Here is a 14,447-nt window from a genome sequence, read left to right as displayed (position 1 = left end):
TGCTCCAAGCCCCATCCTGCCCTTGGACACTTCCAGGGATCCAGAGGCAGCCACAGCTGCTCTGGGCACCCTGTGCCAGGGCCTCACCTCCCTCACAGAAGAGAATTCCTTCCCAATATCCCGTCTACATCCACCCCTCCTGCAGCTTTAAGCCATTCCTCCCTGTCCTATCATCCCAACCATGGTCACCATCCCTAATCTTTCCCATTTAAGATGCATTACTATTCTCAACCATTCATTCACAGATTTAATAGTGTTTGATGTTCTTTCCCACAGAGTCACGTTTGATTATGTTCTTGAGATGACAGGTCCCTTGCTAAAGTCTCTGCAAAGATATCTGAGCAGTTTTCATTCCCTTCTAGCCAGTGACAGAGTTGTTTCATGTGCTGTTTCCAAGTGCCTGTTAGAGTTTGACTGTGATTTCCCCTTCTGTCTCTGAAGAGAAATGAATAACTCAAAATGCAGAACATTCCTGTGTCCTTCTAAATAACTTGGATACTTCAAGGAACAGAAAAGCTCCACTAACAAAGGTTCTGAGAAGTGTGGAGGACACACATCTGGTGCAGCAGAAAGTTTGGTCGGGTTCCCTGGTGCTGACTCAAAGCAAATACAACTCCCAGAGTCAGAGCTGGACATTGGAAATGCCTGTGAGGTCCATCAAAAATGGGCCAGGCCATGAATGACCCTGTCAAGCTTTGACTTTGCTAGTTCTGATCTGCAAAGCTGCCTTGTGCGGGCTGCTGAGGGAGCTGCAGTCAGGAAACCTGGGTTAGGAAGAGCATGCACAGGACTGAGGGAATCACAGGAATGTGAGAACATTCACAGTGCCCCTGCCTTCAAAACAGGGCTGTACCTGCTGTGGTCCTGCTTCGGGCCCTTGTCTGCCCAGTGCACTTCAGCTGAAGGCTGGAAGTTGATTAGATAACCAAAAAGTTTGGTTAAAAGAGGAAAAAAACCCAACAAAAACAACCCAAAGTACCCTGGGTGTGCTGCTAGTATTCATCATTGGCAGTTCACATTCTCATTTCTCCTATTTGAAGTCATCAAGAACAGTGCTAAAGATTCAACTTCTTTTGTAGTGACTACTTCATTTTGTCCTCTGGAAAAACATCTAAAAGTTAAAAAAGTTATCTTTGTCAGCTTGCCATTGACTAGATTATATTCCTTTTTTGTTGTCGTTGTCACAGTATCTTGACTTTAGAGGCACTGCGTGCTGTTTTCAGATGGGAAGCGTTCAGTTACATTTAACTAACATTTTTCCAGGTACTACTAGGTTTTTTTGCACTGCATTCCTAAAAAGCAAATCCTTGGAGGAATATTAGTGTCAGTCCTCGGTAGGACAAGAGGAAACAGCACCAAGTTGTACCAAGGGGGGTTTAAGTTGGATATTAGAAGAAGTTTCTTCATGGAAAGGGTTGTCCAGTCCTGGAACAGCTGCCCAGGGCGGTGTTGGTGCCACAATCCCTGGAGGGTTTTAAAAGCTGTGTGGATGTGGCACTTGGGGACATGGATTAGTGGCTTTGGCGGTGCTGGGTTAATGGATGGACTTGATGGTCCAGGAGGGCTTTTCCAACCTGAATGATTCTATCATTCTATTATTTAAATCTTGCCCTTCAGTAGATGTTTTCCAGTCACCTTTTTTTCAGGATAATATATTGAGGTAGGCTAGAATGATTGTATTATATGAGAGCTCCTCAAATAAGCTGAGGATTTTATGCATCTTGTTTTGTGTGCATCTCCTTTCAAGCGTGTCCGGTTGGATTTCCGTCCTGGGCGGCGCGGGCAGGGATTGTTTCCAGGTAAGGCAGAAGCCGTGAATCCCAGCTGAGGCCCCGAGCTGCTGCGAGTTGCTGCATTGACAGGAAACGTTTTCCGCTGGCCCCTGCTCATGTTTACCCCAGGAATAACGGGAGTCCCAGCACAATGAGTTATTGTTTCTGCGGCACAGCGGGGCGAGCGCGTGGAGCGCGGCGTGGAGCTCCACGTCGTAAACCGGTTGTAGGAGCTCAGGCACAAAGCCCAAAAGTTTGGGGTGGAAGATGCCTTCAGGATTTCCCCTCGTTGCAGCTTCCACTTTAAGGATCCCTATACCTGTAAAATTAATTCCCCTGTTTTAAGCATCATTGGTAGCGTTTTGATAAAGGTGCATTTTTCCACTTACAAATGTGTTCCCTCTGAACAGTGGTTTCAAAAGTTCCTATTTTTTGTTAGAGTAACTGCAGAGATTTGGCTGATTGAGAATATCCTGAGCATTTTACTGTACTTCCTTTGTGACTTGTGCTTCCTGGTTTTAATTAAGAATTCTTTTCATTGAATTTTTGTGTGTTGTTGTTTATGCTTCATTTTAACTGTACTCTTATTTTGGTTTGAGTTAGTATTTTTGTACCCCAAGGCATAGGATTATTTAATATTCCTTAATGTATGAGTCTAGTTTGAAAGAGGCAATATGAGAAAAAGCACATTTCATCTCACTGTTTTATATAAATATGAATATTAATGGGTATTGCTGATTGGCCCTTTTGTTTTCGAGGATGACATCCTATATTTGCTGGTGAACAAAAGAAATTATGCTTTAAATTGGGTAAGAAATTAGCTTAAATTCAAAGGACAGAAAGGTTTGGCTTCTGACTGGTGGAATAATTTTCAATTTTCAGTAATTAATATCTCCTATGTTTCAGTCATAGAATTTGAAAAGTTAATGTGTTTCTTCCTTTTGCAGTTTCTTTGTTTTAAAATCATTGATCATTAACTGTGACAAGGTCATGTAAACCAGATGTAGCTTTTCTTTAAAAAAAAAAAAAAAATTCAGCAAGGCTGTACTGTTTCTCATATAAATTGACATCACCATAGTGTAACCAGCAAGGGATGGTGCTTGTTTTCTTCATTTTTACACCTAGTTTGAAAGCTTGAGTATCGTGAAACTTTTAATCTCCCTGTAAATTGAATTTTTAATTTTTTTTTCTTTGATTATAAAAATGGGAACATTCTGTTCATCTTTAAAAACCATGCAAATCCTAAGGGCTTCAAAATTAAGAAACCACAAACAATAAGAAACAAAATTGAAACCCCAGCACATCCATGGGCTGGAAATGCAGCAGCTGTCAAGTGTTTATCTTCATACATTTTGTTCTGTGGATTTAATGCTTAGAGGTAGAAATAATTCTTTTGAGATTCCATTTTTAAGCAAAAAGGAAATTTAATGTAGAGTGTGTTTCCTTCAATGTCTGCTTTCAAAGTGAATCGGAGGTTTCAGTTAATGACACAGGTTTAAATATTTTAAATTTTGAATTAGGCTTGGTTCTTTGCCTTTTCCTTTCTTTCACTGTTTTATCCTTCTGTGATGGGGAAAAAATTCAGGTTCTCTGTGTAGTATGGATGCAGAATTACAAAGTGATGATGGCCAAATACTTTCATTATTCCAGGGAGTTGAAGGACCATTTAAAGGAAATTAAACTTAGGATCAGAAGCAGAATCATTTCAGAGTTTAGCAGGAGTACCACATTTCTTTCTGTGGGTTAGAAATGCCAGTCCTTAGTTAGGTTTCTTACTAACTTTGAGTCCATTCTGTACAGAAAATATAAGAAATATTTTCCTGTGACTAACATGGGTTGTTTTGGAAATTGGCAGTTGTCCTTTCTCCTGTTTAGAAAACAGGAAAGTCAATAAACTTGTCACTTTACTTTTAATAATTTCTTCACTTGTTTTCCTGTAAGTGGAAAAAAGCACTTTAAAGGAAAGTTAGATTGCTTCCATCCCTAGATGAAAAAATTAAAACATGTCATGTTTGTGAGGAGTGTGTCCAAGGGGAGGAGGTGCCATGGCTCTAAAGAGGAGCGGCACAGGATGCTGCAGCTCAGGCTGCCCCTCCACATCACTGTGGACCAAAACCAGCTTGGCCCAACTCAGCCACCACCAAAAAGCTGATTTAGTAATAATTTTCTGCAGAAACTTTGAACCATCACCCTTTTTTCAGACTCTCAGGCTCTTTCAGGGCTCACTCTCCACTCCAAGTCTCCCTTGTCCAGCCTTGCACGTGCTTACCCAGCTTTCTGACCAGATGGAGCTGGTTTTCACTTCAGCTTATGTTAGGGAGTAATAATAAAGGTTAATGCATGTGAAGAATAAACATTTTTGGATGTGGGCTACCCCAGGTAATGTTAGAAAAATGCTAATCCACCCCTGAGCTGGAAGAAGAAGATCCCGACCATGAAATTCTGGATTTCTTTGAAAAGCACACTGCTGTCCAGCTTTCTATTGCTGTGAATAAAGAAGGTGAAATCACTCCTCCTTATTTCATGCTGATACTTCAGCAGGAATGCTTATCAGCGTTTGAAAATGATTTTTTTGTTTGAGAGGGAGCTAGGAGGTTTAGGGGAAAGTTGGTTTGGGTCGCGCAAAGAAATAAGGACTGGATTGTACAGGAGCTTCTCTAGCTTCCTGCTCCTCACGTTCTTCCTCATCCCTGGGGTGTGGGAGCCTTTTTTTGGGGTGAGTGCAGGCTGAGGTGCCTTTGAGCACTTTAGGTGAAGGTGGATGTGTGAGCTGGGTCAGGAGCTCAGGGCAGTGCCTGCCAAGACATCCCATTGCATGGAGAGGCTTTGGATGGCTCCTGCTGCTCACTTTGTTTTCTGCTGGTACTTAGCAGCGTATCTGATAGGCTTGGTGCTTTCAGAAAGGAAATCCTCCATATGTGGATTCCATTTAGCAGTGGTGTGGGGCTGGGAACAGAACATTTTAACACCTCTCTGCAGTCATGGTGGGGTCACAGTGCAAGGTTGAATTAGAAGTGAAATCTCTTCTATATTCAAATTTCAATAGGCAACTGCAGCATAAATAATTCTCTGCTTTAGGGGTGTGGGGGAGAAAAGGAAGAAGTGACAAGAATTTTCTCAACAAGAATTTTAGCTCTGACACTTACAGGATAATATTTCTGTTTTCAGTTCACTGCTGCAAGTTGCCCAGTTTCCTAAAATTACAGGAACTTTCAATCTACATAATTGATTGCTCTGTATTTTGTGTATACAGACCATACAGACTATATTGATAGATGGAACTGAATTAAGGGATGAAACCTTGTATATTTTTTATGTCAAAATGCAGCGTGTCTTCTGTAGACTACAATAAATCAACAGCTCAGGAGGTGAAAAATGAGAAAGTGTGAGGAGGAAAAAATAAGCACTTTTTAAAAACTTCTTAGTGGTAACAGTACTGCATTCAGTAATTTCAGTAATGACTAAAATTGCCCTAATATACTGTTCCACTATCTGATCAGCCAGGGTCGTTCCAGAAAGGGAAGTCATTAAGTAAAATTTCTTCACTAAAGCTTGGAAATAAAACAATGCTTTTTTCTTATTTTCAGCAAGGAACTTTTTAAAATAATGCACTTGGTCTCATTTTGAATTGTGATTGCTGCTGTATCCCAGCATCAGCCACACAGGGAAGTCCTGTTAGAATTCAATTGGCATCATCTTGAATAGAAAGCAAATTTCACCATGTGCCACTCGACAGGAGCAGATATTTAATTTTTCTTATTGGGAGAGTAACTTCTTTGTTAAAGTGTGCCAGAGCCCAATCTGCTTTTATTTTCCATTAAATTACCTTAAATTTATTCTGCTTATATTTAAATAGTGTTTAAAGGGAATAGTTTCCTGAATTCCCATGATGTTGCCTCCAGACCAGCAGCAACTGAAAGGTGGCCGAGTTTTGACTTTCAGATTTGTTCTGATGGTGACACAAGTTCCTATTTGCCATCTCTAAAAGCTTAACTATGTACCTGAGGTTATTTTAATTTATACTTGACATCTCAGCAAAAGGTTTCTTTTACAGATGGAGTTTAAATTACACACATTTAAGTACTTTTGCAGTACTTTTATTTTTGTTATTAAAGCTTTGATTTTGAGGGGAGTCAGTGGAAGAACAGGTAATCATTGTAGAAATTTGGAATGTTATTTTTCATTGCGAGGAGGCAACGAGTAAAAGTGGAGGAAAGGCACAAATGCTGAGCAGCAAGAGCAGAGTTCAGCTGAGCCAGAAAGGCTGCAGTGAAGCCAAAGGTACAGTAGCTTTAGTCTCTCAAAGAAATCCAACCTGGGGCCAGCAGCGCTGCAAGCCAGAAGATGAACTCAGCCACACTATCAGGCTGTGGGAGTATCTGAAATCAATGAGTGTCAGACAGTGAGTAGGGAACAGCTCTAAAGTGCTTTTGGCACAGAGCTGTGAGGGCTCAGCTTGGCCTAAATCCGTCTCAGGGCACAGACTGGGAGTCAGTCTAGAGGTGTGGTAAATATAAACTTTCCAATTTGAGAAGTTAAAATAACTTTACACTTGTGTCACCTCCAGAAGCTAAACTTGCAGATTTTTTCCTTGGTGAACTCTCAGGAAGGAGGAGGATGTAACAGAAGAGGCAGAAGGGCTGGTAGTAAAGCCAGCCTATTGGGATATCAGGGAAGTGTTGGCCACACATCAAAAACCTGATGGATTTCAAAGAGGGAGAGAAAAAAAAGCCATAAAGTGTTTTTGACTTGGTGTTTATCTAAAGTAATTGCCAACAATAATTAGTGGGGAGCACAATCTTAGCAAGTACTGCTCAGATTTTCTTCCTTCAAACCATGTTTTCCCAGTTAAGTCTTAAGAAACACGTTGTGCTTTCATGTCAGGAATCAAAACACAGATAAAAGTAATGAAGTCATTCCAAACTTGGTAAAGCAGCCTTCATTGAGTTTCACATACTAAATTCAGGCAATCAGCAGAAAAAAGTTGAGAGGCCATTTCTGTGGATGAACAGGGGCAGGATCTTCAGAATGTCTTGCACAGAGAAAAGTTTCATGGCCTCCTTTAAAACATTAAGAAGCATTAATTAAAAGCAGAAAGAAGGTCCAAAAGGAAGTCTTTGCATAGTTCGTGTCCCAAAATACTGGCATTCCAGTAAGCATCTCTATTATTACTGGAATTTATATGGTTTCTATTCTCAAACTCATGTTTCAGATTCAGGGCTGACTCTTCTTTGTGACATTTTGAACCTGAAGTTTAGAAAAGTCCAAGATTTCTTATCCCACTATTTTGTAATAATTTTACTAATTTATCCTGCAGTGGCCTCGGATGTGTGGCACGTTTTCTGAGTTTCTTTAAAGCGTTTTCTAGCACTGTAGTGCAGATTTTTCTGACACATAGCAGCCATATAACATTATGGTTCAGCAGTAGGAGTGTCAATGGGATTCATAAAAATAAGGAAGTTTTAACTTGTTCAACGACACTCTTATGTGGCTGATTCTGGATAAATTAAGTCACAAGGGGTCTGTATGTGAAGGAAATAAGGTTTAACTGTGGCCTGTGTGTCTTTGAAGAGGAACTGTGTTGTACCCACCCTGGGAGTGCTTGCACTGCTCATCCTGTTGATCTGCAGAGCTCTGAGTGACTTAAGTAAGGACGAGTAACCCCTAGAATGAAACTCAGAAACCAGGAAAACTGAGGAAAAAACAGACTGGGGCTGGAGGGCCAGGGAGTTTCACCTGGGAAGATGGTTTATTGCCTGACGCTTACCTGAGGAAACATCCTGGAGGCTTCTTGCTGGTTTTAATACATTTGTCCCCGCTGGTCTGGTGGGTTTTGGAAGGGGTTCTGTAAAGACAAGTCTCTCCTGGTCAGTTCTGTTTGAGTCTTTCCCAGATAAAGTTTGACTTTTGGCTCTGGGAGCACGAAATGAATGTGAATTTTAAAATACAGCAGTAGAGGTGTTTTCAGAAATGCCATCCATCGCCATGAGAAACGTGGGATGCACGATTTACCTTTCCACACATTGCAGACACAGTTCCTGGGCAGGCTGGGTTTTGTTCCCAGCCATGATTCAGGAACGCTCTGCAGCTCAGCTCAGCTTTCATCTGCAGATGACTTTTCTCACTTCATGTGGTTTTCATTAGGCATATTGAAGTTAGAGGCATCAATTAGGGTGACGTGGACACCATAAATAACGGGTTTGTGTGTTGTCTGCTTGCCTCTGCAGTCGATGAAGGTCGCCTGAAGGAGCTGGGCAGGGTGAAGGTGCTCCACAAGAGAACCGTGATGCCTTACAGCGTGTACAAGAAGAGGAGGAAGGGGCCGAGTGACGAGGCCAGCGTGCAGCAGTATGCGAGCCTGGTGGGACAGACCTGTTCAGAGAGGATGCTGCTGTTCAGGAGCTGAAAGCCCGTGAGATGGCCCCTGTTTCAATGGCCCCACATTTCATTGCACTGCCCCCGGGTGCGCTGTCCCATAGTCGTGTGCTGGTGTGCCCACTGAGATAGGCTGAAACACAGGTACATAGCCAGGCTTGTGTCGATACGTGGTACTGTGCGTAAAGGTCACCTCCAGTGAATCTTACAGTACAGCAAGGCTTCAGCAATATCAGTTTAGAAAAAACAACGCTTGCAGTATATTTTAATTAAGTAGTTCTAGCCTTTCTATGCATTATGAATAATTAAGTATCTAAGCGAAATGAAAACCAGGTGTCTTTTTTCTTTCTTCTTCTTTTTTTTTTTTCTTTTTTTCTTTTTCGTTTTGTTTTGGTTTTTTTGGTAGAGACAAAGGTTGACTGAATCTAGATTAAGAATCATTAAATTACAGATGTTTTCAAATAGCACCTTGGCTATCTGTTGTTAAAAATTGCTGTGAAATTTGTGCTCACGTTTGTATGCTCCTAAAATCTTGCAAGAGAACTGAAACATGCTCTTACTTTCCGGCATGATACAATTTTATTCCAGCAGTACATTTGAAAAACAGGAAGAAATTATTTTCACTGCACACTCTTCATTTGTTTCAAGCAGTAAGTCGGTGTCAGAGGTCCTAGCAAGTGGAGGAGTTGGTGGTGGGTTCTCAGTGGCAGGGGATGATGCAGTGCTTTGGAAAACTTTCCCCTTCAGAGAAGAAGCAGAACAGTTGCACTATAAATATACCAAAGATATGCAGCCAAGTGGCACAGTGGTTTTTGGTATAAGCCTTATCCTTTGTCTAACGAGAGTGGGTGTTTCAATGCACATGGCTAATGGGAAATAGAGCTCGGGAGGTTTATCCTGCAGCTCTCAGTGCACATTTCAGAACTATGCTAACAAACACAAGATATAAGGTACCACTGCTGGGTTTTGTTGCAGGTGCTTTTTTTTTTCCTGCAGAATAGTACAGGAAAACTTAAATACCATATTCCAGCTTTTTTACTGACTGTTTTGTTTCTGGTGCAGCAGCTCACGGGCTAACATCCTTAATGACATTTTAGTAAATACTTCTGTTGGAAACACAGGAAGTTGTGATCCTTTGTGAAAGCACTTTATTATCTCATCTATAGACGTTGTCTATGTCCCTATTAAGTCATATAAGTTGGAGGAATTTGGGGAAATAACGCTGTTGTATAATTCAGTAATGTATTACAACACTGTAACACTACCAATGCATTTGTGTTTCTTATCTTCTTGGATAACAGGGCCTGGTATTTACCTTGAATCAACTTGGAGTTTCCTGTTAGCCTTTGAACAAAGATTCTTATTCAAGGATTTGTGGGTGGTTTTCCCCCAGAAAGGAAACAAATTCAGTTTTACCCTCTGAGGGTTACATCTCCTATCATTCATGGATTCATTGATTTCATTTTAAACACTTGGCCAATATTATTAATCATTAGTTTTTATGTGGAGCAGACGTAAGAACTCGGGGAATCAAGTGCAATGCAGATTTAACTTTGTTTTTCCATATCTATTTGATACGAAATTAGTGTATATTGTAATGTTATTGACAGTACAGCTTCAATAGCAACTTTAAAAAGCCATTTTGTGTTTTATTAATTGGGCTGCATGGTATTGATCTGCCCCCAGCCTGCAGCAGAAATGGTCATTCACGTCAGCATCATATCTGGTGTGTGTTTATCTGTTGCCTGGTACTGAGAAGTTTCTTTGCACTGTACCTTCTGGTTTGTCCATGCCTTACCTCAGCCTCCTGCCATGGGGAGAACCACTGAATAACCCTCATGAAGAGTATTGTGAAGAATTCCTTTCTGTGGAGAAAATACTCACACCACTCTGTCAAACAGTTCTCTGCCTGCACAGCGTGCTGGAAAGTGGTGATGCCCATATGGCTTGCGACCAAAATAAATGAGAAAACCTTTTTATGTGATATAAAATCAGTTAACAGGCACTGAGGAATTTCACTATGAATTGCAATACCTTGAAGGTTATCAAAGCCATTTAATGACAGCCTCGCTGAGCTCCTGGAGAAGTTAAAAGTTTTTGTTAAATTTCAAGGGAGCAGACTTAATGTCCCCACTGAGAGTTCCTGGAGAGCTCCGTCTCTTTGTGTCTGTATTTGTTACTGATATGCCTTGGATTAGGCTTTTATCTGATGCTCCGTTTCTCTTGGGGAGCTTTTAAGGACTGCAGTTAAAGGAAAGTGATAGAAGTACAAACCTGAAAACGGAGCACAGCTTGAGGCTGTCCTTAGTGTGAGCACTGGAGGTAAATGACCATTTCCTGTGAGTCTGAAATGGTGCTTTCACTTTCTGACCTCCACTGGGACTGCAGCACCACGGCAGACTGGGCTCCTGGCTCGTACTCAACTCAAATATGGATTTATATTAAAAAGCAAAACCAGGCGACACTGAGATTAACTCGAAAACTGAGTTCATCTCCTGTGGTTTGCTGAGATCTGACTCACTCTGGTGTTATTTTAGGAGGAAACTGGTGCAGTATTTTTGAGGACTGATACCTCTATCCCTGTTTTTGGAAGGGGGACAGAGGCTGAGGATGAAGTTCTGTAAATTTTGCCTGTGACTTCAGTGGAGCTGAAAATTCACCACTATTGCAATATTATTTAATATATTGTCATTGACGATTATTGAATTTAGAGATATTTAACTTAGCACAAACTATTTTATAAAAGGTTTTTTGTGTAACTGGTTTGTGAGAGTCAATCTCCTATGTAAGGTTGCCTTGTTCTGTCATCTGTTGATAAATGAGCATAAAATGGTGGTAAGAAAATGCAGAGTTGTGAGCAGTGCTAAAAAATGCTATTTTTTGTATGAATTGGAAAGAAATGGGAAGCTTACACATGTCCAGCATCAACACGTGTCAGTAAATTCAAGAACCTGCATGTTGTTTGTAATTGCTTTTTAGCAGGCCTGTTTGACTTGCAAGTGTAGAAAATAAAGTTATTTCCAGTCTCTGTGAATTATCATAAGAAATAAGAGCTCTGAATGTGATTTCTGCGTTAATTTGTAGGAAATTCATTATCCTGGAGAGTGACCAAGTGTCCAGTGAACAGCAAAATTAAAGAATCCATCAAAGGGTAGCAGTGATTAGAAGGGGAACCTGCAAATTTAAAATCATGTTCAAAACACATGACCTGTTTTGGAACTAAGGTTTAGTTCCAGCTGGGCAGATTAATGAAGAGATTGCATGAAATATAATTGATACTACTTTTCTGAATAGACTAAAATAAAGAGACTTTTCACAAATGGAGACTAGACAGGACTAGCTATTTATTTGAGTTCAGCTTGGTTGAACAAAAACCTGTCTCTGAATTAAGGAGCCAAACCAGCAACGCAGAAATTTGGGTTGTGTGCATAAAGATAACCAAACATTGCATCATTTTCTCACTGGATGAGGCAGAATTCCTGGTAATTCTGGATTCCTGAACAAGACTTTTCTCAAAGCCCAGCACCCAGAACAGCTTGAAATGTTGGTGGGACATTTTCTGTTCCATTGCTCCTGTGGAGTCTACATCCATCAATCTTTTGGAAGATCTGTGAATTTCATTGCCAGGTGATCACTCTGAAGCTCCAGCCTGATCAATCACGTTTCTGAATTCCTTCTCATCCTGGTTGTCCCAGCTAATCCTCCAGACATGTGTTATGTGCTGTCCTGATCACACTCTCCATCTCCACTCAAGCCTTCATGTCTCTCCTTGCTCCTTTTGTCCCAGCTCTGCTTCAGGAAGAATCTGCATTTGGAAGGGTGGAGGCAATTTCAGGGCAGATGTCATCACTTTCCAGGGAATCATCAGCGTTTCCCAAAGCACTGTAGCCACATCTTTTACCAATATATTTATAAAGCTGCACCTTCAATCTCACAGACTGAGTGTAAAACACTGAATTACTTGTGCACTTGCCAGATGATTTGGGGTTTTTTGAGTTAGTCCAAGTGGTGGATCATAGGAGCAGGTGTACAATAGTAATTCATGCTAAATGTAGCTAATTGTGGTCAGTGGGTTTCTAAATAAAAGTGTTCTAGAAATTTATCTGCTATATGCATTTTATAGTACATTTAAAGCTCATCTCATGAGAGCTTTGTTTTCTAACAGCATTAAAATAAGAATGGAAATTAATTCAGTTGACATATAAACCTAAGTACAGCATGTATTAATGCTCTCTATGTTAATACAGAACAATCTTAACTCTGAAAATGGCCTTACTGCTCATCTCAGACAAGTAGCAGCTCAGAAGCTTTCTGGCTGTGCTCTTTCTGGTTATGTTTTACTGTTTTGATGTTTATTCATTTCCTTATTATAACTATTCCCATCAGATTTTTTGTGCTTCCCATCAGTTATTTCCACTTCACTTTTGACACACAATACATGTGTCTGCCAAAAGTCCTGCTGGGAGAGTGCTATCAGGACAAAAGAAAGTGTTGGAAAGTCTGTTAAGTAGTGAGAAGAGAGAAGAGTCCACAGGGACAGTCAGTCTGCAACCTTTGTGCTGCAGAAAAAGCAGGATTTATTTATAATTTAGTCCACCACGGGCTTAAATAAATGTGTCAGATTTCATTCATTTCCCTTTGTCTGTGACATCTGATTGTCGTTGTCCAGGATGAATCAATGGGCCATTGTGGAATAGAAAAATAAATGAAGAGCAGATCACTGCATTTGTGGCAGAAAGCTTGAGTTAAGGAATGAAATCACATGAATTCTGTTGGAATTCTCACTCCAAGTCTGCACAGGGGCAGGAAAGTGAAGGCTGGATGGGACTTCCAAGAAGTGTTTGTTGCTTCTCCCGTCTCCTCCGGGCTGGAGCAGAGCAAGGACACATCCACCACCCCGAGAGGATCCCTCCCTGTGTGCACTCATCTCTAACAAAACTCCTTGGGCTGATTCTGTGCAGTAAACAGTGAAGTATTGAAAGTTTTTCATACCCTCTATCTAATTTTCATCCTTTTGGTTGCAGGTGACCCTGCTTTGGTTGGTCCTGCCCGTACAGGGCCATCACTGAGGTTCCTCTTTGCAGCACCACCAGACCTTTTCGGGGGCTGTTGCCAACTCAACCTGCTGTGGTGTTTTTTCTAAACTTAAAAATCCCAATTACCTTTCCAAAAATTGTGTTTTAAAGATAATTTATTGAGCTTGCTTAAGTACTGTCCCACCGATCCACTTTTTTAGTGTTTGGCCCTAGTGCCAGCTTCTCCAGTAATCAAAGCAATGATAATTTCAGTGTATTACACTGGCAAATACATGTTACTTTTTCCAAATCATAATCAGTATTCTAACTGATTTTTCTATTTAACACCGACCCCTCTTCGCTATTTATTTACCACACTTCAGTAAAATATGGTGGAGATCCAACCCTCACTGTCCCAGCAAACAGAATTTTTCTCTCCTTATGTGCTCTGAACCTGCAACCACCAGATGGCATTTCCAGCCTGTGCAGGTCGTTGTAGCATTAAAGTTATTTCTTGTCTGAGTATCCAAATGTTCTGAGTCTCTTTTATTAACATCTCACTCTCAGTTTAATTTTTTACTCCGCTTTTAATTGGGGTCTATCAGAAAAAAAAAATTAAAATTGTCAGGTGGGATTGACAAAGTTCAGTGTTTTTTTTAGTTGAATGAAGCACAGATCTGCTAAAAATCAGGATTAAAAGCTGTTTCAAGACAAATAATCTTGATTTTTATAACACTGAATTTATAAGATATTTTATATTACCAGTAAATTACTGAAATCAAGATTAATAGAACAATTACAGGGGGGTCAGCTGGCAGATTTATCTGTCCCCAAATGCTTTTGGTGCTGCTCCTTTCCATGTTCCAACCAAACCATGTGCAGCTGGAGCATTCATAATTTCTAATGTGCATTGTTTGTCTGCTCTCTCCATATCCCTCTTTCATTCTTAAACTTCTTTTGATACCAAGATTTCTTTCTCACCTGTGCAGGAGTGAAATGATGTCAAAATAAGGTTTCTAATACTGGAAGAAGAGGTCAGAAGACTGCAACACTTCATTGCCAGGGGCACTGCAACACGTTTGTTTTGTGACTTTATTTGTCTCTGCTGCTCAAGGTGAAAGCAAAGACACATCAGCTGAAAAAGCAAGGTTCCCAATTATAAATTAATTATTAGTTCTCATACAAATGCAGTGTTGCAGTGCCCAGAGACCTGGAGGAGGCCTGGCTGCAGCAGCTGCTGCGTGTGTCCTCAAATTGAGATTGTCCTTGTCCCTGAAATTTTTGC

At 40.7% G+C, this 14,447-nt stretch overlaps 1 protein-coding gene across 11 annotated transcripts in view; it reads left to right on the top strand.

The window, feature by feature from the left end:
• The window catches only part of ATE1 (arginyltransferase 1), a 66,154-nt gene extending 54,973 nt beyond the window's left edge, over positions 1-11,181 (top strand). For 6 of the 11 annotated variants that reach the window (XM_040071579.1, XM_040071575.1, XM_040071578.1 and 3 more), the window contains exon 12: positions 8,000-11,181. In XM_040071579.1, the coding sequence (XP_039927513.1) occupies positions 8,000-8,178 (179 nt within the window). In that variant the 3' untranslated portion in view covers positions 8,179-11,181. Of the gene's footprint in view, positions 1-1,747; positions 2,333-7,999 lie in introns of those variants that run through there. The other 5 variants (XM_040071571.2, XM_040071570.2, XM_040071568.2 and 2 more) reach the window with 3 other exon arrangements.
• The last annotated feature ends 3,266 nt before the right edge of the window (positions 11,182-14,447 follow it).

The sequence above is a fragment of the Hirundo rustica genome, chromosome 8, assembly GCF_015227805.2.
Source record: "Hirundo rustica isolate bHirRus1 chromosome 8, bHirRus1.pri.v3, whole genome shotgun sequence".
Taxonomy (NCBI): domain Eukaryota; kingdom Metazoa; phylum Chordata; class Aves; order Passeriformes; family Hirundinidae; genus Hirundo; species Hirundo rustica.
The sequence above is the reverse complement of the archived record's forward strand: the minus strand, read 5'-3'. Positions and strand labels throughout refer to the sequence as shown.